The sequence below is a fragment of the Microcebus murinus genome, chromosome 15 (assembly GCF_040939455.1).
Source record: "Microcebus murinus isolate Inina chromosome 15, M.murinus_Inina_mat1.0, whole genome shotgun sequence".
Taxonomy (NCBI): Eukaryota; Metazoa; Chordata; class Mammalia; order Primates; family Cheirogaleidae; genus Microcebus; species Microcebus murinus.
Window position 1 is genome coordinate 26,419,057 of NC_134118.1, and position 27,674 is coordinate 26,446,730.

At 36.9% G+C, this 27,674-nt stretch overlaps 1 protein-coding gene across 1 annotated transcript; it reads right to left on the reverse strand.

The window, feature by feature from the left end:
• Nucleotides 1-26,223, reverse strand: SCAND3 (SCAN domain containing 3). The gene is made up of 4 exons (XM_012742087.3): nucleotides 24,408-26,223; nucleotides 10,054-10,201; nucleotides 6,531-8,026; nucleotides 1-5,366 (listed from the first exon to the last, which is right to left on the reverse strand). Exons 1-4 carry the CDS (start codon nucleotides 24,825-24,827, stop codon nucleotides 3,450-3,452), a joined length of 3,981 nt encoding a protein of 1,326 aa, XP_012597541.1. The 5' UTR covers nucleotides 24,828-26,223; the 3' UTR covers nucleotides 1-3,449.
• Nucleotides 26,224-27,674: the final 1,451 nt, after the last annotated feature.

A 27,674-nucleotide genomic window follows, 5' to 3' on the forward strand; every position in this document is an offset into this window, starting at 1 on the left:
CCACCTCCCGAAATGCTGGAATTACAAGCATGAGCCTCCACACCCAGCCTAAATTGCATTTAAATCCTTAAAAAAAAACACCCAAAATATTCTTTCAGCATAATCACAAACTCTTAAAAGTCATATAGTCCAAAACAACCTCATGCTCTTTCCCTTTTTATGTTTTTAATGCGCTCAGGGTTTGATTAATTAAAACAAGTATAACTCTATCAATCATAATAACAAATTGATTATAAACTCAATTTAATACAAACATTTCAGAATACAAAGCACATAGTACATTCTTTGAACCGGTAAATAAATGTCTCATTTCCTGATCATGATAATTTCTAGTTGTATAATGTTTGGAACTTTCACAATCTTTCTATCTTGGTGAACACTGGAAAAGAAATTCTGGAAGTTATTATGCAGGAGAGATTCACTGCAGAAAGTACACAACCACATAAGAGAAGGAGACTCTAACAGGGATCCTCTTTAGCACCTGACCCAAGATTCTTTTCAGTGTCTGAAATACCTAAGGAGCCAGCCAATCCAGAATGGGGGTCTCCAAAGGCCCAGTTTGTACCACTAACATCATTCAAGTAATCTCTATCCACCTTCCTTTGCTATAAAAGCACCACTCTGCCTTTTCTTCTCACTTTGGTTCTTTCTCAAGCTTTTCACCACCAGAGCTGAAGGAGAAAAGGTCTTCAACCCAGGTGACTTAGGCAGTATAGAGGATCTGGGTATAAAGTTGCACAGGCCACCTGGTCCCACAACTGCAACTTCTTCTATCCTGCTTCCCCCAACGCAGACATATTCATGACAATAAGCCTTGCTAGAAGGTCAAGTTTAGCCCCCAAATTTCAAAATATGTACACACACAAATTGGAAGTGTAAATTGGTAACTTGTCCTCTGACTAAGCCCTAAAATTCTACCTTTGTCAAGGGGAACGTGTGAGAATTCTTCAAGACATTTGTGGGAGCCTTACCCACAGATATATGGATAGGTAGTTTAACCTCTTTTACCTCCTTCAGCTGCCCAAAGGTATACATGCCCACATCCTTTGTTGGGCAGTTCTCCTGGATGGTGGACAGTTTTCCTACGTGACACACTAGCTAAGGGCTCAGACTTAATTACATCCCTTGGTGTCACCTACCCACAGGAACTTACATATCTTTGCCACACCAAATTGTGGGACTGCAAACTGAGCTACTGCAAGTCTAACTTCTCCCTTTCACCCCTACCTCAACGCAATCAGATAGGCAGAGAGCAGATGATTAAGTTTGTTGCCTAAATTAACACCTAATCTGAAAATAAAATTTGAGTCTCTCCTTCCTGAAGGCAACTCTAATCACTATCAGTGATTCTCTGGGTAGAAAGCACAATGTTGGGAACCAATTCTACCACTTCTTAATCATCCTTCAAGTTATGTCTGGGTGCTATGCTTGGGGGTGGTGGATGGTGGGGTTCTGGTTCTAGCCATTATCAGCTTTCTTTAGAATATGAAGTACTTAGCATTTCCTTGACCCATCTTTGACCCCTCCCTAGTTGCCATTTGGGTAATAGAAAAAGTTCAGCACAACTTCTTGTTATACATAAATACAATTTCTTAAAAAAATACACATGTACACGATAGATGGAAACAAACAGTATTGCATACAGTAGTCGTAAGTACAACAAATACACCTTTGCAGTATATTCATACACATGTTTATAGACATGTGAACTCACTGCAAAACAAGCAGAAAATAGGAAGAGAAAAATCAGTTATCTACAAAATCACTAGCATCAAATTCATGTTAAGAATATACAATGAGATTTCATGATCTCAATAAAGATCTCAATAAAGCTGTTTCATTAAAAAAAGAATGTTCAGTAAGACAATAAAACAAACAGGGAGGGAAAGGAGGAAAGACAAATATTCATACATCTTCAAAAGGTAAAGGATTTAGCCTGATGGCACTGAATCATTTGCAGAAAAAATAGGCAGGCATCCAAATCAAGTATCAGAGAAAGCTTTGAACCAACCTCAGACATCCAAGACTTTTATCTCAGATAGAAAATAAGGGAATTTAGTTCTCTTGTAAAATGCATTCTTAATTCCTTTCAGTTTATTTTCTTCCAGAGCACTTTAGGAATTTACAGAAATAAATATAGAGTCACTACATGTTATATTTTAAAATTAAAAAATTGGAAACACAATACTTTATTCAATCAATAAAATAAATGGTAAAATAAACATTTTTAAATCCCTTAGTTCCACAATATGTTCAGATAGGAGAGAGGGCACATAAGTTTTGGGTGGGAAGAATTAAACTACTTTCTACTAAATCTATCTACAACTACTAGTTTTTTTTTAAAAAAAAAAAGGTGTAAGATTTTATTAAAACAAATACACAGTAAAACATAACTGAGATTTCAGAACTAAATATGAATGTTTCTTCTACTTTAAAAGGTTTTTGGGATCTTTGGAACTTTTTTACCAATAGGCTAAATTATTAGTGCTATTTTGTGTCACTAAATATTTTTCCTTTCTTCAACTTTGAATGTTACATTTCTTTGAAAAGAAGCACTTGCTGTAATGTTGCTACCCTGTGTAGGAAAAGACTGTCCTTTTCCTCAAGGATTCTGTGTGTTTGTACCCTAAAGAACCTGCCCTGTGCTAATAGTTTGTTTTCAGTCATTCTAAGTGAGCACACAGACACAAGAAGAGGTATGTGTGGCATTTTTCTGAATCACCTCCAAACAACAATAAAGGTTGTTAAGTCTGCTTGAGATGCCAGTAATACCTGATTTTGTTCCAGAGCACCTTAAAGGCAAGCAGCTCTAGCAAGGTCTAAAAACCTTCTATCATAAACTTGTCATTATGGCCCAATCCCCAACCCTTATGACATCAGGATTTATCAATGTGAATCCAAAACACTAACACCATGACAAGATAAGTGTCACTCTCCACTTCACCCACTTACACACTCTGTCTGAACATGCATCTACCAAACAAACTTAACATCAACTTCCAATCTAACCATCCTAGATCAGCTTAACAAATTTAATATCTTACTGACCTTAGTGATTCCCTTCCCTTCCTAGATTTGCTGACCTAGTCTGCATTTCAGAGAAATTGTTCTCCCTCCTGAAGTTGTCCTACAATCTTAACATGCTAATGAAATATAAAAATTTAAAAAAAGACAAACAAAATACAAGGCCAAATTTTTTAATATTAGAATCAACAGATTTAAGATATTTTAATAAATATAACAAGAAAAATAAAAGAATTATAAAAACTATACACATTCTTCATTGAAAGTGTACATATAGGCAATTTAGAAAATTGCTATTTTACTCATAACTTTTCATACTTCCATAAGTGTAACTAAACAGAAAGTTTAAAGTGAAATAATAAATTGTCACATTAAATGTCTATATGTATACTTTGAATGAACTTATATATCAATATTCAAAATTTTTAGTGTGATAAGTGAGCTTGCTTCTTGCTTGTCAATTTGTCTAATCTAGGTTGGATTGATGATAATGCTACTCTCAGGGGATAATGTATATTTAAACTGTTTCGATGTTTCGTTTTAATAACACTTAACGTAGAGAACCCAGTCTCACACAGGCATGTTGAGGGGAATGGAAGAAGAGATTTTAAAGCAATCTCTGAAAGCTCAGGATATTCATGTTTAACTTTTATCCAAAACGAAGGAAGTGATGCTGTATTTTCAAAATTTATTTTCAATCCTTCATCAGAAGCCAGCTTCAACAACTTATCCTGTAGAGTTACAGTTAAATTTAAATTACCTTTTGATGAAAGAAATGGATTTTGGATCCATGAATTTCCTATGCGTGGATCTTCTTTTGATGGAAAATAAAATTCAAAACATTCTAGCAAATTTGTAAGATGTTCACTGATAACTTTTCTCAGATATGCAATATCAAGATCATTCCCTACTTCACTGATAATTGTTGTTAAATTATGGAACATGTCATAACAATCTGCAGAAATTCTATTTTTCCAAGTTTCTAACTTCTGTTTTTGTCCTTCAATCTTATCAGCCATTGAAAAACATGTTGCATTCTTTCCTTGCATAGAAGCATTGAGATCATTAAAAATACTGAAGATATCAGACAAATAAGCAAGTCTGGCTGTCCAATTTACATCTTTAAAAAGTTGGGACCAAGCAGGTCTCTTGCCTCGCAGAAACACTAAGAGTTCATTTCGTATTTCAAACATCCTTGACAGAATTTTCCCCCGTGATAACCACCGTATCTCTGCATGCATTAACAGTTGCTTATGATCAGCTTCCATATTATCACATAGCAAAGAGAATAATCTTGAATTTAATGCATTAGATTTTACATAATTCACAATTTTTACTATGTCAGTAAGCACACTATTTAGTTCAACTGATATTTTTTTCATAGCAAGACTTTCTCGATGAATGAAGCAGTGTGTTGTTTTACATTCTGGTGCAAGTTCCTTAATCTGGGTAACCACTTCAGAATGTTTTCCTGTCATTGAAGCTGCACCATCAGAACATACTCCTACACAAAACTTAAATTCCAAACCACATTTGTTAACAATATAATTCTTCACAGCTTCATATAGTTCTGAGCTAGTTGTGTTTGTGGGCAAAGAGGCTGAAAAAAAGAATTCTTCCTTTATATCATCGTCGTGTTCAAACCTCACATAGACTAAAAGAATTATCATGTTAGCAATATCTCGGCATTCATCAAGTTGCAATGAAAAATACCTTGCTAACTTTATTTGTTCTATGAGTTGGTCTTCCATATCATTAGCTAGTTCCTGAATACGTCGAGCTATGGTGTCATTGGAAAGTGGTACTTGAGCTACCTTCTTTGCTGCAGATTCACCCAACATTTCCAAGCAAACTTCTTTGATGCAATCTTTCACTAGTGTCTCAGCAATTGTGTAAGGTGTTTTAGATTTAGCAACTGGAAGTGCTACTTTATATGAAGCCCGCAAAGCACTAATATTTATATGAGAAACATTGAATACCTGTTTTGGTTGACTTTTTAACTCACTACTCTTTCTTTCAAAGAATTCTTTTGGTTGTGAACTTATTTCTTTATGTTTTGAATATAAATGTCGCTTAAGTTTTGATGGTTTCATTGCTTCATTAGCCAGTACATCTCCACAGATAATACACTGTGGTTTCAGTGTTTCACCATCAATTACAGCTACAAAACCAAACTCAATATATGAAGGGTCATATTTCCGAGTAAAACTAGCATGAACTCTTTTGGTTTTCCCTTCTTCAAGATGTCTTCTATTATTATCATTTCTTCTATTACTACTTCTGTATTCAGAAAAGGTGTGTCTTTTCTTGACAAAAAAGTCCAGTGAAGTTTGTTTCGTCCTCTGCAAATAAGGATTAAAAATAAATAGTACAAATTTTACTTTTCTTAGTTAATAATGTTAAACCACAAATTAAAAACTAGATTTGATTAAAAATAAAGATTACTTTAAAATTGAGTTATAAAAATAAACAAATGCTTACATTTTCTCAGTTTTATATATCTTTGGATTATAGCTGATAAACCAAACATAAAATATCACACACTGAAATGTGAATCTATTGTATTTACAACTGCTACCACATGTGACTTACCTTGAGAATTTAATAACACCCAAATGGGTCTATTAATATATTCAGTAAGATGAGTCCATTAATCATATGCTTAGATGTTACACCAATGTCAAATCATTGTTACAAATGTATCTAAATACTTCTCCCAATTTTTATACTTAACTCATTATGGAATGATAAAAAATCATTTTCAGGCTAGCACTGGTCTACAGATCACACTTTGAGTACTGCTGGCCTAACCCATGTGTAACCTCCATATTTCAAAACATTAACCATTACCTCATAAAGCCTACTGGTTTAAAATCTTTTTTGGCCTTATCTCAGGCTTTCCATTAGAATTCTAAAACTGAACTCTTTCTCAACACTAACCCATTATTTTCCAACTAAATTTATCACCCCCACCCCTCCTAAATACTTCTTCACTTGATTCGAAATATCCTTTCTTAGCTAGCCTCCCCACTCAAGCTCACATACAGTTGAAACAAAGTGACATTAAATTCGTCTGTTCTCAAATTCATACTTCTGTAGAAACATACCATCATACATACTATTTATCACCTCAATCTTGGCTCTCTCAGTTCCCTAATAAACGCCTGACATCAGAAAAGAGTAAAAGAGATACTGTTCATCACCCTGGAACAATAAATAAAGCAGCCTTCAAAGTTATAACTTCCAACTTAAAAAAAAAAAAAAAGAGGGGGAGGCATTGAAAGTAATTACCCATTTTGCTATATCTCAAAACAGTAGAACATAAAAAAAATAAAATAAACAAACCAACAAAAAGTAATTACCCTTTCTTTGGGAAAAATATATCCAAGGTGATCAAAATGTGCTTTTGTATACCTTGTTAAATAATTCTTATTCATAATGATCACAGTAAAATGTAGTGAGGCCCTTTCCCTGCATTAATCTAGAGCAGATACTCAAACTCTTACCCAATTCCCTACTTTGTCTCGTGAAAAGGGTGTCTCTGATGGCTTTATCATTTTGGAAGGTTGAACAGGCAAACTTCTTTGAATCCCATCATGTTTCCTTTTCATTGTGCTGGTTTTGTAACAAAGACTACAAGTTATCTGGTGACCACAGCCTTTAGTCTCATGTTGAGAAGGCACTCCACATACTGCATGGACATTTCCGTCACATGATATACAACTATTAGCACCTGTGCATTCTTTTTCACAAACTACACAGGATAAAAATCTCAATCTCCTCTCAGGAGAGTTTTTTTCAGCCACTTTAGGAATAATAGAAAGGTTCTCTTCAATATCACTACTCTCTGTTCCTGTCTCAATGTTTTCTTCATACTGGGTTCTGAGACTATTTTCTAACTCTTTGTCAACTTGATCTAATTCATTTTCTGAGTGCAGGCTGGCAACAAGTTCCTCAGTTAATTCAGAGTGGGACAGACCCAGTTTAGCTTCAGAGCTAAATGTACTTTCACATGGAGTTTGCTGCATGCCTCTGTGATACGGCTGGTTTTGGGTCATCTGAATGAGCCACAAAAATTCAGCCCAGTGTGAAGAGTTATTAGTTTGCATCCAGGAAAAAATCCTCTTTTTTATATCCTCATTAGTTTGTTCTGTAGAACTTTGGCTTTGGCAGGTTCGGGGCTTCCCATGGACAATTTTCAATTCTGGCCAAATATTACTGAGTTCACTGACAATCTGACTTGAAAATTCCCTTCCATTGTCAGATTGTAGGACACTAGGGGCTCCAATAATTGTAAAAATATCTAAAAGAGCATGTGCAACTTCCTTAGGCCTTTTAGATTTTAATGACCGCAAAAAACTTAATTTTGTATGAAGGTCTTGATAATGCATAATAAATTTATACTCCCCATCAGGATTCAATTGCATGTCTATAAGATCTACTTGGCATCTTGAATTAACTTCCTTAATTGGTTTTGATGTTAGAACTTTCTTGAGTTTTGAATTTTTCTGTTGGCATGGTTTACAGAGTGTCAGGTATAGCATTATAACTTCTTTTGTGATGTTCTTATATTTTGCCTGTAACTCTTTTTCCATGCGGGTACGTCCGCCATGTCCAATGCTGAGATGTGTATCATGCAGAATGTCAAATAAGTCCTCACTGTGTAAGTAATACCGTATTTTATCTGTTTCTCCATTTATAGCCTCAATCAGCTTCTCATTTCCTTGCACAAGAATCACATCAAATCTAGCCAAGCGACGGTAGTCAACTGATTCCTTTTTTGCCTTAGCTTTAGCCTCTTTCACTTCCCTTATCAATTGGCAGTATTTTGCTTTAGAAAATATCTTAGTATTATTACTTTTGTTTTCCAGTAATACTGCTAAGCTTCTGAAGAACTTTTCTCTCATGTCTTCTGGTTCAATTTCTGTTTCATTAGTATCTAAGTTACTGAGGTTATCATCACCCATGTTTTGAGACATCATGGAAAGCCACAAAAATGACCCTAAAATATAAAAGAAAAAATCAATTAAGGATATTTGGAAATATACTTTAAAATACATACATTGACCAAGTAACCAATGGAACTTAAGGTAGAAGTAGGAGCTATGGACACACAAAAGGGGGATGCCATTTTGGTCAGGGAGTCCAATGTTGGTAGAATAAACAAAGGGTAAATGAAGAACTCCAATGAGGAACAAAAAATTCTGACACATTAAAAGTAGAAAGCCAGCTATATGACTTTTCAGGGCAGTATCCAGGATTAGCCTTAAAGTAAAGCACTGTTTTACCTAAAACAGGATGCAAATTAATGCTTGTATTTATTTATTACACAAGAACTTTTTTTGGCTAGAGAAGCCTCAGCAATACAGAAATAGATTTTTTTTTTTTTAATCTGCAGACTATACCACATTTTCTGTTTTATTCAGTCAGGTTAGCTGTTATATCAACATTTGGGGCTTAATTTCCAACACAATATATTTATATCAGCTCCCTTTTGGGGTTTGTAAAACTACAAACTCAATACAAATATCTTCATCACCAATTTTGATGAAGTAAGAATAGTAGATGAGTCTGAACTAGTGAAAAATATCTGACTTAAGCATATTGAAAAATGTTTAGAATATTCATAATAACAAAAACCTTAGAATGCTTCAAACTTAGCTTACTAAGTCTTAAGAAAACATTTTAAAAAAATCAAATTAGCATAGGACACAGACCAGGTGGCAGTGAAAAAAAGAAAAAGAAGAAGAAGAAAAGAAAAAGATAAAATTTTTATAATATAAAAATAAAAATCAAATTAGCTTGTCACCTCCATACCATCTCATAGCTGTTTGGAAAAAAATTCTTTCTCTCAAGTCAACATTGTTTATACTACTAATTTGCATTCCAAATACTGACCTAGAACATTTAAATCATCCCTAATATTCATAATTTCTAAAACTAGGTTAAAATTAATGATATGTTACTGTTTTGGCCTCACTTAACTCTCAAGTGTTCCAGTAAGACTTCCTTGATGATTAAATTTAAATGCACAGTGAGTTCTCCTTTCCTGAAAAACATAATCTATTTATAGTACAAGTTAGCACTATAACACTTTTTTCTTTAACTGTTTCAAAAGCAGATCTAATAAGATTGTAAGTCTTTAAAGAAACATATATCACTTATTTTTCTAGTATCTTTCATGTTATCTAACATATTCCTATATTTAAAAGTGTACAATACCAATTTGTTGATTAACTTTATAAGAAAATGACAATACATCATGGTAAATGCTATCTCAAAATGTAATAGAACAATTTCTTTCCATGCTGATCTATTTTGTGCCATGCTATGGCGCTATATGCAGAAAAGGAAGGTAAACAAGGATGAATTTGGAAGAGAAAAGGAATACAGGTCAATGTAAATGAGAACCAGAAGAATATGAGCCACAGAAGTTAGTAGAATCAACATTAGTAAGTCTATAATGAGCACAGAATAGGAAATATAGTGCTATAAGAGGAGAAAAACGTTGTATTCATTACACTTAACCTTTTTTGGAAGACAGTTACTCCACAATTAGGCCACTCTGTGCTTCCACCCCCACTATTCATTATAGCATTAACAGACCTTAGAACACTAATGGATGTAGACTTTAGAAATTCCATATTCTTCGGTGTAATTTCTAAATAGTATTTCAAAGTTTTAGACAGCCATTATGTGACAAAAATTGGAGGCAGTGGCTATAGTAATGGGACCTATGGCTAACCTGACAAGTGCTCAATATTTACATACAAAAGTATCCCTGATTTATCCACAATTATTTATTTACTCCATTGCAAAGTATCCATTGGAAATATTATAGTCAACTAATTTTGACATTATTATCTGTTTAATTTAGCTCCTTTAATAACATTATGCTATACTGGTTGACTTTTCCTTCAGCTACATTCACTAGAAGCTGAAATAGAATGAGGTTTGATGACTTTTAAAAGACTAGATCCCTTCCTCTCCCAAGTCTCAAACTCTTTGCCAGAATTAAATTATTCTCACCATTATCTTGAAGTGAGTGTGGCTCTGGAGATTCACATTCCATTCTGTCTTCCATAGACTGGAGCTGGGTGCCTAAGGATTCCTTTGCAGAATCTAGAGGGGTCATTTCTTCCATAGGAACTCCCTGCCCATATGTGTCTTGTGGGACCTGAAGACAAACAGATACATTTGGTAATCAATATAAATAATTATGGTTTGTCATAGCTAAACCTCAAAACATTTTTCCACTACAGTAGAATGTAAGAAGAAGGACAAAAAAAATCAGTCTTCACTGAATTCTTTTTTTTTGAGACAGAGTCTCACACTGTTCCCCAGGCTAGAGTGCCGTGGTGTCAGCTTAGCTCACAGCAACCTCAAACTCCTGGGCTCAAGCAATCCTTCTGCCTCAGCCTCTGGAGTAGCTGGGACTACAGGCATGCGCCACCATACCCGGCTAATTTTTTTATATACATTTTTTAGTTGGCCAATTAATTTATTTCTATTTATAGTAGAGACGGGAGTTGCTCTTGCTCAGGCTGGTCTATAATTCCTGAGCTCAAACGATCCGCCCGCCTCAGCCTCCCAGAGTGCTAGGATTACAGGCATGAGCCACCGCACTGGGCCTAGATTTTCTAAAATATCATGAACAATTCAATTTCACCACCATATGGTTTCCTCACTTTTCCACATACCATATTTGTATCTCCTTCTCCCACAGTGGAAAAGAAAAGTTCAAAACAATATAAATATATTTATTCATTTGCTTTATCCTACAATAAAAACAAAATAGTTTCAGAATTACAACACTAACTTTGTGCTGTAGAACACTTCCAATGACATACCTAGTAGGTAAAATTCAGTATGTCTTTGCAAATGTATATATCCTTCTCTAGACAGAATCCCACTAAGAGTATAGTCAGAATACCATGTTCAAGTTACCTGAATTTTTTATTATTTGATTAATTTGATATACAGTTGGGTTCACTTGTTTCTGCCTGTTTTTAATCATTTTCAATCTAATATATATTTATAAATACTGAAACCATTTACATGGTATCAAAAAAATCAAAATATTCAGAGAAGTCTTCCTCATATTCTTATAGCCTGCATTCTACTCTTACCCCTGCCCCAAAGAAACTTTTAGTTGCTGCTTTATTTTTGTAAAATATATGTATACACATATATACATTAGCATGTAAATGTATGTATATTTACTTATAAGTGTGTGCATATACTGTATACAAATTGAATACAAGGGTGTGTATACTTATTTCTTTTTTCTTTCTTATTATGTATACTAGTTCACACCTTCATTTACTTAATATAAAATTATCTGGAAATCATTTGATACCAGTTCACAGATATCCTCTTTTTTTTTTTTTTAAAGATAGCGTCTCACTCTGTTGCCCAAGCTAGAGTCCAGTGGTGTCATCATAGCTCACTGCAACCTCAAGCTCTCAGGCTGAAGCAATCCTCCTGCCTCAGCCTTCTAAGCAGCTGGGACTACTGACACATGCCACCATGCTTGGCTGATGTTTTTATTTTTTATAAAGACAAGCTCTTGGTATTGCCTAGGCTGGTGTAGAACTTCTGGCCTCAAGTGATCCTCCTGCCTCGGCCTCCCAAGGTGCTAGGATTACAGGTGTGAGTCACACGCTTGGCCCCTCGTTTTTTTAATGTTTGCATAGGGCCACATTATGTTAGTATACCATAGTTTATTCAATCACTCTTATATGGATGGACATTTAGGTTGTTTACAGCATTTTGCTTTTATAAATAATGCTGTAATGAGAAACTATATCTATATTGTTTCTTATTTGTAGACATATATTTTCAAAGTAACTTCCCAGAAGTGATATTGCTAAGTCAAAGAGTAATTCATACATAGATTTGTTAGATGATGCCAAAAACTCATGTGTAGGGGTTATATCATTTTGTACTCCATCAGCAATATATGAGAAGACCTGTGTTCCCAGTTAGGCCAACAGACTGTGCTGTTGAGCTTTTGAATTTTTGCCAATCTGTTAAGTGATAAATGGTACCTCAGTGTAGTTGTTATTGGCTTTTATGATTGAAGTTAAGCATCTTATCATATATTTAAAAGCCTTTTTGTCTGTGAAAACTACTTGTGTCTCAAACTTTTTGTTGCATTTCTATAAGGAGATTAGCTTCTACCCATGATATGTTTTGTAAGTATTTTCACCAATTTATTATTTAGACTTTGCTTGTAGGTTTTTGTTTTTTCTGTCATGCATTTTAAAATAGTTTACATGGAAAAATTTATCATACTTTTCTTGATATGGCTTTTGGATTTTGAGTATCTACACATCCAAGATATAGAAGAAGTCACTCATGTCTTCCGGGTGATTTCAATATTGTTCTTTTTTTTCTTTTTTAATTTACATTTTTCCCCTAAATTTATTAAAAAATTTTGCAAGCCTACAGCACCCAGTATTCCCAGGCAGTCTCCCATCCAAGTACTAACCAGGTCTGACCCTGCTCAGCTTCAGCTTCTGAGATCAGATGAAATCAGGCGCATTCAGGGTGTTATAGTCACAGACTCAAGATTATCCTTTTATAAGCACCAAAGAAGGCAAGAAGAGCTTCATCTTTCTCTGCTGTACTGCTTTTTTTTTTTTTAGAGACAGAGTCTCACTTTCTTGCCCAGGCTAGAGTGAGTGCCGTGGCATCAGCCTGGCTCACAGCAACCTCAATCTCCTGGGCTCAGCGATACTACTGCCTCAGCCTCCCGAGTAGCTGGGACTACAGGCATGCACCACCATGCCAGGCTAATTTTTTGTATATATATTTTTAGTTGGTCAATTAATTTCTTTCTATTTTTGGTAGAGACGGGGTCTCGCTCAGGCTGGTTTTGGACTCCTGACCTCAAGCAATCTGCCCGCCTCGGCCTTCCAGAGTGCTAGGATTACAGGCGTGAGCCACCGCGCCCGGCCTTTAAAAGGATTTGTTCTGTAAAATTGGAGTCAGTCAAAACGCCACACTTAAGGATCTAGAATGCCACATGTGGTCTTAAGGCCACAGGTTCCCTACCCCATATTGTTTTATTGATCCATCTATCCATATGATAGTCCCACAGTTTTACCTAAAGAGGTTTCATGGTATATTAGTATCTAGGTTAGGTGATTTCCCTTCTTTACTCTTCAAGTTTTTCCTAGCAATTCTTTCATTCTTATTTACACATTGAATGGAGTTCACATGCTTTTTAATCCTTTTATTTTCATACCTAAATAATTACTTTTATTTTTTTCTAAGACAGGAAATAGAAATTCATTTTCTATTGTCTTTAAGTTTTGAGTTCCAGGCAGCACAGATATCTGCTCTGGCTATATCTCATTAAGTTATTACCTAATGCAGTGATCCCCTTAGAATTCACTTCAAAAGGCAATAGCTGGTTGGCTGTTCCTCAGCTTCCCTGAGTTTTGCCGACTTACTTTTTTTCTGTAGAGACAGGGTCTCACTCTTACTCAGGCTGGTCTCAAGCTCCTGAGCTCAAGCAATCCTCCCACCTTGGCCTCCTAGAGTGCTAGGATTACAGCCATGAGCCACCGCGCCTGGCCAACTTACTTCTTTATGTTACTTAATAACTGACAGGTGATCTCTCTTGGAATTTTATTTCACTAACGATGTCGTTAAGTAAGGAAGAGAATGAAAAGGAGAAGAAATTAATGGTCACAAGTTAATTTGGCAGGAATATTCAGAAGAAAAGTTATTACAACTGACTTTTAAAGTACTGTAATTAAAATATTCAATGTGAACTTTCTATTTAAAATGAAAAACACGAGTCAGATACTAGACATTGAACTGAACCAATTAATTAGTGTGTAAGAGAATGCTTTAAAATAAACACTGCCTTTAATATAAAAGGATGTTTATCTAGAAATTACTCATATGGCACCATTTGTGACACTGGTGTTTGATTAGGTTTCACTTTTTTGGAAAATCAGAACCTATTTAAACCTCTAGTATATTCCTTCTTTCAGCATTTGTGTAATTTACTAAATCTTTATAATATAGGCCTATAAATTCAATTGTTATGCTATCCAGTATTTGTTATGCTATCCAGTTGTTATGCAAGCCTAGAAATGATAGTTACAATAAGGGAATCTTGTGGTAGTCCAGGAAGGTGACTAATAGCTCACTGCTTGGCAGAGTTTGCTAGATACCAGAATGTTTCTATCTGGCATTTCTATCCTTATAACACTGTATTTGTGTTACTAACTTACTGTAACTTTTTCCACTGAAACAGTGTCTGCCTGTAACCTTTCAGATGAAGTCTGAAACATCAATGCCACACACACACACACACACACACACACACACACACACACACACACACACACAAAATGCTAGGGTGTTATACTACCCTAATTTAGGGAGGCTTTCATTGACCTAACAAACCTGCTGCTTATTTCTACATGTGGATCTTTGTTAGTTAATTAAGCAACAAGTAAACTGGGAGTGAACATATGTTAGGTAGAATCTATTCCAAATTTCCACCATTGTGGAGTCTATTGGGCACTTAATGAAAGTAAGTACAGACAGTTCCCAATTTACAATGGTTAGATGTAACAATTTTTCCACTTTACAATGGTGCAAAAGTCATACACATTTAGTAGAAGCTATATTTCAAGTACTCATACAACCATTCTGTTTTTCAATTTCAGTACAGTATTCAATAAATTACATGAGTTTATGTATTCAATAAAACATTCCATAAAAACACTTTACTATAAAATAGGCTTTGTGTTAAATGATTTTGCCCAACTGTAGGCTAATGTAAGTGTTCTGTTCTGAGCACATGTAAGGTAAACTAGGCTAAACTATGATGTTCAGGAGGCTAGGGGTATTAAATGCATTGTCAATCTGTAACATTTGCAACTTATGATGGGACACAACCCCATCAAAAGTCAAAGAGCATCTGTAATCAATAGCTAAGAACCTCCTAAACCTGCCTTATGAAAACAGCAACTGCTAGGAGTAATGACATCTCCATAATTAAGTCTAATATTGTATGCAAAAGTTCTTCAAAAAGAGGAGAAAGAGAAAGGAAGGTATAATCTTCCTGATAACAGAAACTCTGATTTATGTTTATTTAATCTATCTTATAGTATTTGCTATTTTTTAGCAGAAATGTGGTTTTGCTCCTGCTCAGGCTGGTCTTGAACTCCTGAGTTCAAGAGATCCTCAAAAAACAAAACAAAACAAAACAAAACCATATTGCACTCAAATTTACCATTTGAATAATCTGTCTTGCCAAATGTTCTTAAGCAAAGGAAAACAATTTGGTCTGCCAGTGCATAAAATCCTAGTGTAGAAAACTAATCAACTCATGCTCTGCATCTAACTTGCAAAATCCAACTGAAAATTTAGCTTGTCCTCTGACGACATTTGTGAATTTGGTTAATCCTGAAAACTTTCCTCACTAGGCCCTAACTTTATAAAAATAATTTCATTCACGTGACATAAAAAATTTTAAAATGTGCCCTGGGTATCATATACCCTTGCTAATATGCAGGAGATTATCACGACCAGATAGAAATCTTTTTCTTAATTTTTTTTTTTTTTTTTGAGACAAGAGTCTGACTCTGTTGCCTGGGACAGAGTGCCATGGCATGAGCCTAGCTCACAGCAACCTCAAACTCCTGGGCTGAAGCAATCCTCCTGCCTGAACCTCCTGAGTAGCTGGGACTACAGGCATGCGCCACCATGCCCAGCTAATTATTTTTTTAGTTGTCCATATAATTTCTATTTTTCGTAGAGATGGGTTCGCTCTTGTTCAGGCTGGTCTTGAACTCCTGAGCTCAAACGATCTACCTGCCTCGGCCTCCCAGAGTGCTAGGATTACAAGCATGAGCTACCACACCGGCCCTTAATATAATTTTTATTGAAGTATTATAAACTTAGAGAAAAGTATACAACTCACAATTGTAGAGCTTGATGACTTAGCACAAAGTGGACCACCCAGGTCAAGAAATAGAACATTACCAGCATCTCAGAAGGCCACTTCTTCCACAAAAGTAATTATTACTTTGACAGCTATCACCATGGATTTACTTTGCTCTTCGGAAAAAAAATTTTTTTTGAGACAGAGTATGACTCTGTCACCCGGGCCAGAGTGCAGTGGCATCATCATAGCTCACTGCAACCTCAAACTCCTGGGCTCAAGAAATCATCCTGCCTCAGCCTCCCAAGTAGCTGGGATTACAGGCCCACACCACCAAACTCTGCTAATTTTTCTATTTTTTGTAGACAGGTCTCACTCTTGGTCAGGCTAGTCTTGAACGCCTAAGCTCAAGTGATCCTCCCCCTTCAGCATCCTAAAGTATTAGGATTACAGATTACATGCATGAGCCACCACACCCAGCTTGCTTATTTTTGCATAAACAGAATCATACAACATGTATTCAATTCTGTCTGGCTTCTTTGGTTAACATTATGTTTGTAAAATTCATCTACATTGCTGCATGTAGCAACTGTTTGTTAATTTTCATTGTGTAGTATTCAATTGTAAATACCACAATATATTCATCCTTGCTACTCTTAATGGATATTTATTTGAATTGCTTAGAGTTTTCTGGCAATTATGATAATGCTGCTATGAATATTCCTTAACATGTTTTGGGGAATGTTTCTGTTAGATATATACCTTGTAGTATGTTTGCAAGATCATGGAGTATCATGGAATATGGTTATACATGGTAGATATTTCCAAAGAGGTCATAAGAATTTACTATTAGTAGTGCATAAGCATTCCAGTAGTTCAACATCTTTACCAAAATTTGATCATGTCAGCATTTTTAATTTAATACAGTCTAGTTGGAATAAAATGGTACTTTTTGTGATTACTAATAAGATTGAGTAATTATTTTACAATTTTATTGGCTAATTAGTTATCCTTTACAAAGTAGGTGTTCAAGTCTTTTGTTCAGTTTTCTATTAGGGAATCTGTCTTTTTTCTTGATTTATAGTACTTCATATATTCATATATGAGCTTTTTGTATGTAGTTTATCTGGATCAGGCACAAAGAAAAATAAATCCATCTGTAAGCTATTATTATTTGAAAGTGATGCTTTTAATATCCAGGCTGGTGTTGAGATTTTCAATGCCAAACAGCAACAAACTGGAATGGATATGGAAAGCAATGGAAAACAATTATTATGTCAAATTCAAACAAGTCAAACCTGTTTTTAAAAAAAGCTTTGTGTCCATATGATGCTATAAAGGAGATGCTGCCATGAAATGAGTACAAAAGTCAATTCCAATGCACATATAAGTTCTTAAGACTGTCTTAGAAATGTTATTCATTAATCAATCTAAACTGCAAGTCATGCAATGAAATTTTAACACAACTTAAATTACCATAAAACGCAGTTGATCTGATGCCCTGATTTATTTAAGATACTTAGCTAAAGTTTCTCAACTCCTATTTGTATACATTGAGAATAATCAAAGGTTAGCCTACATTTGAATAAATGTAAATAAAATGTAGAATTAACTAATTTTTGCCGGATTAGGAAAGGTAATATATGTATTAACTTGCATATTAGTAACATCCCATCATTTCTGATGCTAAATGCTGTAATGATTTTTTCTCTCATCCAAGTACTAATCAGGCCCAAACTTGCGTAGCTTCCGAAATCAGATGAGATCGGGCATGTTTTTTTCTCTTTAAAAGGAAAAAAGAAAAATAGAGGCCATAATGTTAGTATTCAGGTATTAGAGCTAGTGAAAATGTTCTGCTTTAAAATGTATAATAGATTAAAGATAATTTTATATTCATCAGCAATATCAATGGAGAGAAATTATTTTGTTTCTAGTATTGTCATCCTAATCTCCCCAGATTTATGCTCAACTGAATAAAGACGTTTCTAAAATGATTTAGTATGCACAGTGATTAGTATTAAAAATATAAGACACTGTGGAGAAAACTTTCCTGGCTCATCTAATATTAAACTGGGATATTTTAGATTATACGACAACAATGTTGATTCCTCCCCCCAATTCTACAGACCAGTTAATCAGTGGAGAACAAATACTGTCAGAACCATAAATTCCAATAATGCAGATTCGTCAGGCAGTATGAGATATTCAAATTGTTAAAGGACTATAAAGGTGTTAGTGGTTGAACTTACTCTACTGCATAGTCAGAAAATGTCCACGGATATTGAACCCAAAATTGCACATAAACCAGAATATTTCAAAAGGGAATATTCAATGACATACGAGGAAATGAAAATCTACATGTATAATGAAATCATGGTAGGATTTAAAGCATTTGTGTCATGTTCCTTTCCCCCCAGTTGGACACCATGTTATAAATTTACTCTTCTTAGACTGTTTAAAATATGTAAGAAACCAAATTAATGTTCTTTTAAAATAAAATTTATAGCCGGGCATGGTGGCTCACGCCTGTAATCCTAGCTCTCTGGGAGGCCGAGGCGGGCGGATTGCTCGAGGTCAGGAGTTCGAAACCAGCCTGAGCAAGAGCGAGACCCCGTCTCTACTATAAAAAGAAAGAAATTAATTGGCCATATATATATATATACATATATATATACATATATATATATAAAATTAGCCATGCATGGTGGCGCATGCCTGTAGTCCCAGCTACTTGGGAGGCTGAGGCAGAAGGATTGCTTGAGCCAGGAGATTGAGGTTGCTGTGAGCTAGGCTGACGCCATGGCACTCACTCTAGCCTAGGCAACAAAGCGAGACTCTGTCTCAAAAAAAAAAATAAAAAATAAAAAATAAAATAAAATTTATAAAGTGCCTGAACCAGTTCCCTTTGGTAAGCTTTTCTCTTCTCTGATCTTAATTAATATCTTATATACACTGCTCTATATAATAGGAAGCTTTTCAGTTTGCCCATATCTTTCCATAATTGTGGGAAAATAGCATGTGGGAAAGAGGGCCATGACTGTTTATAATTAAACAATTGTATCAATTCTGTAAAGTTAGTATAAGCATCCTCAGCTCTTAGAGCAACTAAGAAACAAAATGTGGCTATGGTTCACTATGATGCATTCCCCACTGACGCCTCCTCCACCTTCCACATACATATACACACACAAACACAAATCTAGCCTCTTCATTCCTCTACTTTGCCACTAGAGGGACTGGACCAAGATAGGTGGGCCTGGTCTTAGAAGGAACAAGAGGAACTCAACTTCTGGCTCTACCACAGAAGTTTGAAGGGTGCCCTGGGGTATAGCAATAACAAATTACAAAACGGAAGTTACTTCAAATTGGTTATGACAGTCATTTGTCTTTCACTATATAATACCTGGGTTTGATTTTTAAAACGCTGGAAATAAATGTTTAGTTAAAAAATGGTAAATATTGCTGTATTCATTAGAAATGCATATATTTTAAATAAGTTAAAACGCTTAACTTATAGTGGCTTAAACAAATAGGGTTTTATTTCTGTTACATAACAAGAAGTCCAGAAGAAGGTAGTTGCTGGCACAACTCACTTACCTAGAAGGTTTGTCAGGCACACTAGCTGTCTTTATATTTCTGCTCTGCCATTCTTAACATAATAGTATTTATCCTCATACTCATCATCACTTAATGGTCATAAGATGGCTACCAGAGCTCCAGATATCACATGCATGTTCAAGACAGGAAATGGGAAAAGGTGGAACTAAACTCATCTGTCCCATTTTATCAGGAAAGTAAAAGTTTCCCTAGGGACCCCCCCAGAAAATATGCTTATTTCTCTCTGGCTACAACTATATTGCATGGCCAACTCCAGTACAAGTAAGGCTGAAAAAGAATTTAGTTAGGTACGCTGTCAGTATGAACAAAACCAACATTTTGTAATGTTGGGAGAAAGAAGGGGAGAATAGATATATATTGGGCTGGCAGTCAAAAGTATCTGCCACAGAAGTATTTCCCCTTTCTCTCAGAAATCACACAAAAATGAGAAAAATAAGAAACACTTATGCAAACTTGATCTCCAACAAGACTAAGATATATCCATAACCCTGAGCCACATGAAAGACTATCAGATATGATCAGGGTATAACCCCAAACATTACCCAGGGAACTGACTTAACACCCGGTCCTACCAGTATCTGCATTTTTCAACAAAGCTAGAAGAGAAAATTCTAAAAGAAAGGCACATATTAAGGGAAAATATATATACATATGTGTGTATGTATATATAGTTTATTTGAAACAAAGGAAAAAAGGTGCGTTGATTAGAAGAGGGAATCTGCCTGTATAGGAATTTGTGCTATAATGTACAATATGAATGTATTAAAAAATATGCTTCCTGCAAAACTGCACAAAAACTAACAGGATTTATGGAGAAAATAAGGTGAAAGGGTAAACTATTTAAAACCTACAGAACTTTGTCACCAGAGCACTAATAAAACTGTAACAATTCTAGTAAAGATACAAGTATAGTCAAAAAGACATTCAATAAGTAAATATTGTTAAGTATAGGATTTTACCTTAGAAAGGTGATGGTATCTTGTTAGAAAGATGTGTAAGAAAGGGTGATGCAAGGGTAGAAGAACATCATCATGAGAGGTTCAAGTGAAGAAGCACTTGCACACTTTCCAAGAAATATAGTGATACTACCAGAAACATGAGATGGTCTGCCACTGGCTCATCAGCTTGTTTTTATTTCTTTGACACTGGCTTATAAAAACATATCCAGTTTTTGCTGTTTGAACATTTTCCTTCATTCATAAAGAAGCTGTTTATATGGCTCCAAATAAGACCTTATGCCAAGAAATGCAGTCCTGCTGTGTTCTGCATTGTAGTCATTATTTTCTATCCACTGCCACTGCTTCTCTATAATACTTAAAGCAGATAACTGAGCAATGAAAAACTCTTGTAAGGCAGCTTATTTAACTGCATCATCTTCCTCTACACCTTCCATTTGTGCCTCAGCAACTAACTGTTGCAGCTCTTGTGTAGAAAGATCCTCTGTGTGAAACTGCAGCAGCTCTTCAATATCCTCACTCTCAATTTCTTTAAACCTAACCTCCTTTGGAAGAACAACACAGCTTACTTTGATTTTGGGGAGCTCTTTGGAAGGCTCAAGGCCTTTGGAATCATGAAATGAATCAGGGAGAATTTTGTGCCACACCCCATACAAGTAGGCTTTTGTGACATTCTTCAGCACCCCTATAATCATGTCAACAAGTTTAATGCTGAATGGATTCCAGAATTCAAAAACTGGGCATTGTTACTCCCTGTAGGTGCAATCAAAATGTTGAATGTTCACCTTAAATAATAATCTCTAAAGACTGAAATCACACCCTGATCAAGGAGCTAAAGAAGTTGTATTAGGAGGTAAAAAGAGAATTTTGATATTTGAAGAAAGCTCAGTGATTGTTGGGAGGGTGGCTTTGAGTATTCCTGAGGATTATAAGAATTTTAAAAGACAATTTTTTTCTCTTGCAATGTTTTTTATGACATCTACAAAAACATCATCTAAAAGATCAGTAAATATCTGTACTGTCATCCAGGCCTCTCTTCAGACCTATAGGAGACATTGTGGCTAGTCTTTACAATTCCTTTTAAAGCTCACTGATTGGCAGAGTAATACAACAGGCTTTAACTTTTAATCTCCACTGGCATTTGCACCTAGCATCATAGTCAGTTGATGCTTTGTAGCTTTAAATCCTGTATCTAGTGTTCTCTCCTTAAATGTACAGGCCAGGGGTCCTCAAACTTTTTAAACAGGGGGCCAGTTCACTGTCCCTCAGACCATTGGAGAGTGCCCACTGTGCACCTGGGATGAGTCAGCGGCTAAGCAGGACAGGCAGCAGCGGCAAAAACACCAGGAGGGCCAGATAAATGTGCTAGGCAGCCCGCATGTGGCCCGTAGGCCATAGTTTGAGGACACCTGGTATAGACCCTTGAGGGCATTTGCTTCTAACAGAGACTGGTTTCATCAAAAGTGAAAATCTGGGCCGGGCCCAGTGGCTCACGCCTGTAATCCTAGCTCTCTGGGAGGCCGAGGCGGGCGGATTGCTCCAGGTCAGGAGTTCGAAACCAGCCTGAGCAAGAGCGAGACCCCGTCTCTACTATAAATAGAAAGAAATTAATTGGCCAACTAATATATACAAAAAATTAGCCGGGCATGGTGGCGAATGCCTGTAGTCCCAGCTACTTGGGAGGCTGAGGCAGGAGGATCCCTTGAGCCCAGGAGTTTGAGGTTGCTGTGAGCTAGGCTGACACCATGGCACTCACTCTAGCCTGGGCAACAAAGCGAGACTCTGTCTCAAAAGAAAAAAAAAAAAAAAAAAAGTGAAAATCTGATCCAGCCTTCTTCATCAATCAAATTTCTTAACACTGACTTAACTGAAATGTCTGCAGCTTCTTCATCTGCACATGTAGCTTCACCAGACAGCTTAATACTGTGGAAAGCATAACGGTTCTTGAAGAAACGAAACCAGCTACTATTTGCACTAAATAAAGGCATCCCTGCAGAATTATCAGCATTTTCCTTAAGGTCTCCATATATTGCTAAGGCCTTCTCTTTATTTTTTATTTTTTTTTTTTTTTTTTTTGAGACAGAGTCTCACTTTGTTGTCCAGGCTAGAGTGAGTGCCATGGCGTCAGCCTAGCTCACAGCAACCTCAAACTCCTGGGCTTGAGTGATCCTTCTGCCTCAGCCTCCCGAGTAGCTGGGACTACAGGCATGCGCCACCATGCCCGGCTAATTTTTTATATATATATCAGTTGGCCAATTAATTTCTTTCTATTTATAGTAGAGACGGGGTCTCGCTCTTGCTCAGGCTGGTTTCGAACTCCTGACCCTGAGCAATCCGCCCGCCTCGGCCTCCCAAGAGCTAGGATTACAGGCGTGAGCCACCGCGCCCGGCCAGGCCTTCTCTTTAATTTTGAGAAAGGTTGCACCTAATTGTTTCTTTGTTTGGTATTCAACCCACATATTTAACAAATGTTCCATTTCTTTGTGCCTTGTTCTAACAGATTTTTGTAGCAGCGGCAGTTGTTCCAGCTACATAACTTTCTTTTATTTTCCCAGCCTCGCTCTAATCGTACACAACATTGACTCCTTTATGCTGGTTGCCCAACCAATGTCACAGTTTCTTCCATTTTTTTCGAAACACTTTATGATTTTGAGCTTTTCTTCAATTGTTAAAGCTTTTCTTCTTTTGCACTCACTAGCAGAATTTTATCACCAGCACGCTTCTGTGGCACTTGCAAACCCCTTTCTTGCTCATTTTCTGGAATACAAAAAGGTTTAGCAAAAAATGCACAAAGATGGGAGGGAACCATGCAAATAAGCACATCCAAGACGGAGACTGTGGCCAAAAAAGACAGAGGAAGGATGTGGCAGCAAATGGGCATTATGTACAGTATTGCATATCGTCATGACTTCTGGCATTCAGCAGTAATCAGATACTTTGAATTCAGTGGCTTCTACTTGGTGGCCCAACACATTAACTTCCTGGGAAAACTCATACATAAATGAGCCAGCAGAATTTCAGCATTATACTGACCAATTTCCAGCATACTGATCTCATATTAAAAGATTTTGCATTCCAGAAATACATATTTAACAGATCAGACTGTGTACATAAAGTATTCATTTTCAAAAAAGTTCAGATAAATGTATGGATAGTATCACTACAGAAATGGAAAAGTATTTGGCAATATCCATAATGTTCTAAAATTACTGTCATAGAAAGTAAATATACTCTCTTCTTCTGAAAAGAATATTGGGCACAAAACACTTTACATATTAACAACTCTAGGTACTGAAAAGAACCAAGGAAATCATGCAATCAATCCTTTCATTGTACAGATAAAGACATTAAAGCACTAGAGGTGTGATATGCCCAAGGTTACATAGCTAATAAGTGTAACAAAACCTATCATAAACCCAGCCAGATCTTATGATTCAGTGTTTCCTGATAATTCTACTAAATTAGGCCACTTCTCTATTTGTCTCTCCTAGAGGGTATTCCATATTTTCTTACACTAATTTATTTTCATATATGGTAAAAGTAGGGGGCATCATAAGAAGAGATATCTATACAAGACATTAGTAATTTGTTGTACATTTTTATCTATTACTGCATATTTCTTTAATCTCATAGTCGCTAAATAAAACATATTCTCTACTGGTAAGGAATAGATCAAGGTTTTCTATTTGTTTAAATTCTTTACTTATTTGGATCATCTATCACACAGAGATTGTTATCTCATAAGCATGAATCTATTCATCTACACCAGTGATCAAATAAGAAATAATGGCCCAAACCAGAATTTGCAGCCACCAGAGTGAAACTACTCCCACTTACTCCATTCTGGACCCATGCACCCAAGTTCTCCACAGATGATGGCACCGCCAGTTTCTCACCTGCAGTCTAGGTTCATCAAGCTCCTTCTCCAAATCTTCCAGCACAGTTACTGCCTCCTCCCCACTCTCAGGATTACGTTCCCGCACCCAAGCCTGGAGCTCCTCAGGCAAGATAGTCAGGAACTGTTCCAGCACCAACAATTCCAGGATCTGCTCCTTGGTATGTATCTCTGGACTCAGCCACTGACAGCAAAGTTCCCGCAGTTGACTCAGAGCCTCCCTGGGCCCAGGTGTCTCTTGATAGCAAAACTGTCTGAAGCGCTGACGAGAGATTTCCCTGGTATGAGACAAATTCCTACGTAGGCAGGATTCCTGATCCCAAAAATGGTCTTCTTCTTTAACCTTTACTTTGATAATCTCTTCTTGTTCTTCTGAAACCTGACCAGCCAAGGCTGGAAGCGCCCTAGAGGCTGCCTCCATCCCGAGCTTAGATAGCTCAGGGAAAAGATCTCTTTAGTTGGGATTTAAGCAGATGGGTGATTCTATTTGAGCTTTTTTTTTTTTCCTTCCTAGGTCAGGAAAGTTTTTGATATAAGGAAACACTTTTAACAAAGGATAACTACAGGTACACTTGAAAAGGACTTGTTTACAGGACAACACAGGGCAGTTACTCCAGCAATTCCACCGAAAGTGAAGCCATCCTCTGACAAGATCAGGAATAGCGAGCACAGAACTATTCACTAAAACTGCAGGGCCGCAAACTGAGCTGCAGGATACTTGCAAGACAGAAAAATGAGGGTATCAAGGACACGTTGGCCCTTAATAAAGCCTGAGTATACATACGAGCTCAGGCAAGGAAACCAGAAAGGAAGAGTCGCCCCTAAGACCGGAGCTCCCAGCAGCCTGGGCGGGGACGGACAGGGGCTCCTCGCACACCACGAGCTGCCTGAGGAGGAGGCCTGATTGTTGCTGCGTACACGCACCCCTCCCTCGGCCGCAACGTCCACCTCTCAGGAGCTCAGACCCTCTCGAATCTGGACTAGTAAACTGAGAGAAATACTCCCCGGCTGAGGCGGAGGCAGCAGCTCCACAACACACCAGCCGTTGGACCGACAGGTTCCGGCCGTGAGCGGCGCTCACTTCCGGTCCGCTCTAGGATTCCAGGTGGTGCAGCATTCTCAGTGGTTGTGCTAGGACGTACAGTACCGGTAATCTTGGGTAGACGAGGACCCAACAAACTACAGAGAATTAAATCCGAAGTTACCAAATTATCTGTCATTCGGTGAAAAGAGTTTCACTGTGTGAATAGTGCTCGTGTGGAGGCTACTGCTCTGTTTTCCCGTCACCGTGATAAACCCCTGCTTGGCACTCAGACCCGCGGTACTCACCTCTGCAACCTGAAACAAAACGTAAAAGAGCATCCGTTTGGCGACTACCTAATCAGCGATTCTGATTACTTTCTCGTTAATTTCAGCCACTCCTTTCCCAGTCACCGTAAGTCAGACTTGAAAAGAACTGTGAGATCTAGTCCATTCTTTCCATTTTACAGATGGGAAAGCCAAGACGCATAGAGAGTGAGCTTCCCCCTAATGTGCAGCAGTAGCCAGTTCTGCTACTTGACTCTGAGCCTTAACTAAACAATTGTGGTAAACTGGTCCCAGAAAACTAACAAAATCTGCACGGGTTTTCAGAGCTTAGCGAATCATTAGAGTGGAGTAACCAGAAAGTTCCTACCTGGCTACCTGGCTCATTCTCCTTCAAGCAGCAACCAAATTCCGCCAGAGATCTGGAAGCAAATCCTCCCACGTGCCAGCCTCGGATTCCTAACCACTCCTCACCCCAGCCTGCCCCAGGTCCGTAAGAGCGCTGAATAAATAAGAGATTCTCAAGGAATATTTGTTGAATTGCTGAATGGCTTCGCTTCCCCATCTTCTCATTCTGCTTTGGTCCCTATATTGGTTACTCACATTTTGGCATTTCTGACTCAAGAGGCTTTCAATAATCATAACCTTTCTTTCGTAAATCCCTAAATAAAAAAATATTACCCTTGGAGCCCGTGGTCTTGAGCGAATCGCTAAACCCAATGAAATTGTATATAAAATTTTTGTTTAGGCCGGGCGTGGTGGCTCAAGCCTGTAATCCTACCACTCTGGGAGGCCGAGGCGGGCGGATTGCTCGAAGTCAGGAGTTCGAAACCAGACTGAGCAAGACCCCATCTCTACTAAAAAAAAAATAGAAAGAAATTAATTGACCAACTAAAAATATATATATACAAAAAATTAGCCGGGCATGGTGGTGCATGCCTGTAGTCCCAGCTACTCGGGAGGCTGAAGCAGGAGGATCACTTGAGCCAGGAGATTGAGGTTGCTGTGAGCTAGGCTGACGCCACTGCACTCACTCTAGCCTGGGCAACAAAGTGAGACTCTGTCTCAAAAAATAAATTAATTAAAAAAAAAAAATTTGTTTGTATGCCCGTGTCATCAGATCCTCAAAGGGCCTAGATGGAACCTCCCCATTAATTTTCTTAGTCACTACTGATGTGCTGCCCTTATATTCTGTGTTTCCCTCCTAAATAGCTGTTGGTCCTTTGCAGTCAGGGATTCCACCCACTATTTCTCACATTCTGCAACGATCATGCCCGTGCTGAGCACAGTAGGCAGTCAACATGGGGTAAGCATGACCTCTTCGTCCTTTACTGAGGATTTTTTATAGATTTGAATTTTTAATTACTGAGGTGATATGTTTAAAAAAGTCAAGTATTACAAAAGTAAACACAACAAAAATTGAACATTGCCTTGATCCCCAATTTCATTTCTCAGAAAAATTCATGCCAAGAATTTGGTGTATATCCTTCCAACCTATTTAAAAATGTCTTTTGTATTTGGTCCCATGGTGTAATGGTTATATAAACTCACAAAGTATAACTTATTATAACTTACAAAAATCAAATCATGCTAGACATTACAATTCAGCAAGTTGCTGGATTTTGGTCAAGCCAACATGTGGATACAGACATCTATCACATTCTTTTTAGTGACTGTATATTATTTCAATTAAATACACTGGCATATTTTCAAATTTCTAACATATTTTCAAATTTCTAACATTCTAAAATATTATAATGAACATTCTTAGACAAATATTTTGATTTTTTAATATTTCTGTAGGAGGCTTTTAAGAAAAAAAATTGCTGCACTAGAGATTAATTTCATAGATGTTGCCTAAAGATCTCTACCCTAGAGGGATGTTTATCAAGAGTTTCACTAATCATATGCAGCGCTTTCCAAGGCCTTGGGAAGGGATCGCTCTGTATGAAACATTTGTTAG

Excerpts from the sequence above, each read along its gene's own strand:
- SCAND3 (XM_012742087.3), bottom strand. The coding sequence starts at position 24,827 with ATGGAGGCAGCCTCTAGGGCGCTTCCAGCCTTGGCTGGTCAGGTTTCA. Across the intron at positions 10,202-24,407 it reads TTGATGAACCTAGACTGCAG|GTCCCACAAGACACATATGG; the intron begins GTGAGAAACTGG and ends GTTTGTCTTCAG. Across the intron at positions 8,027-10,053 it reads ACACTCACTTCAAGATAATG|GGTCATTTTTGTGGCTTTCC; the intron begins GTGAGAATAATT and ends TTTATATTTTAG.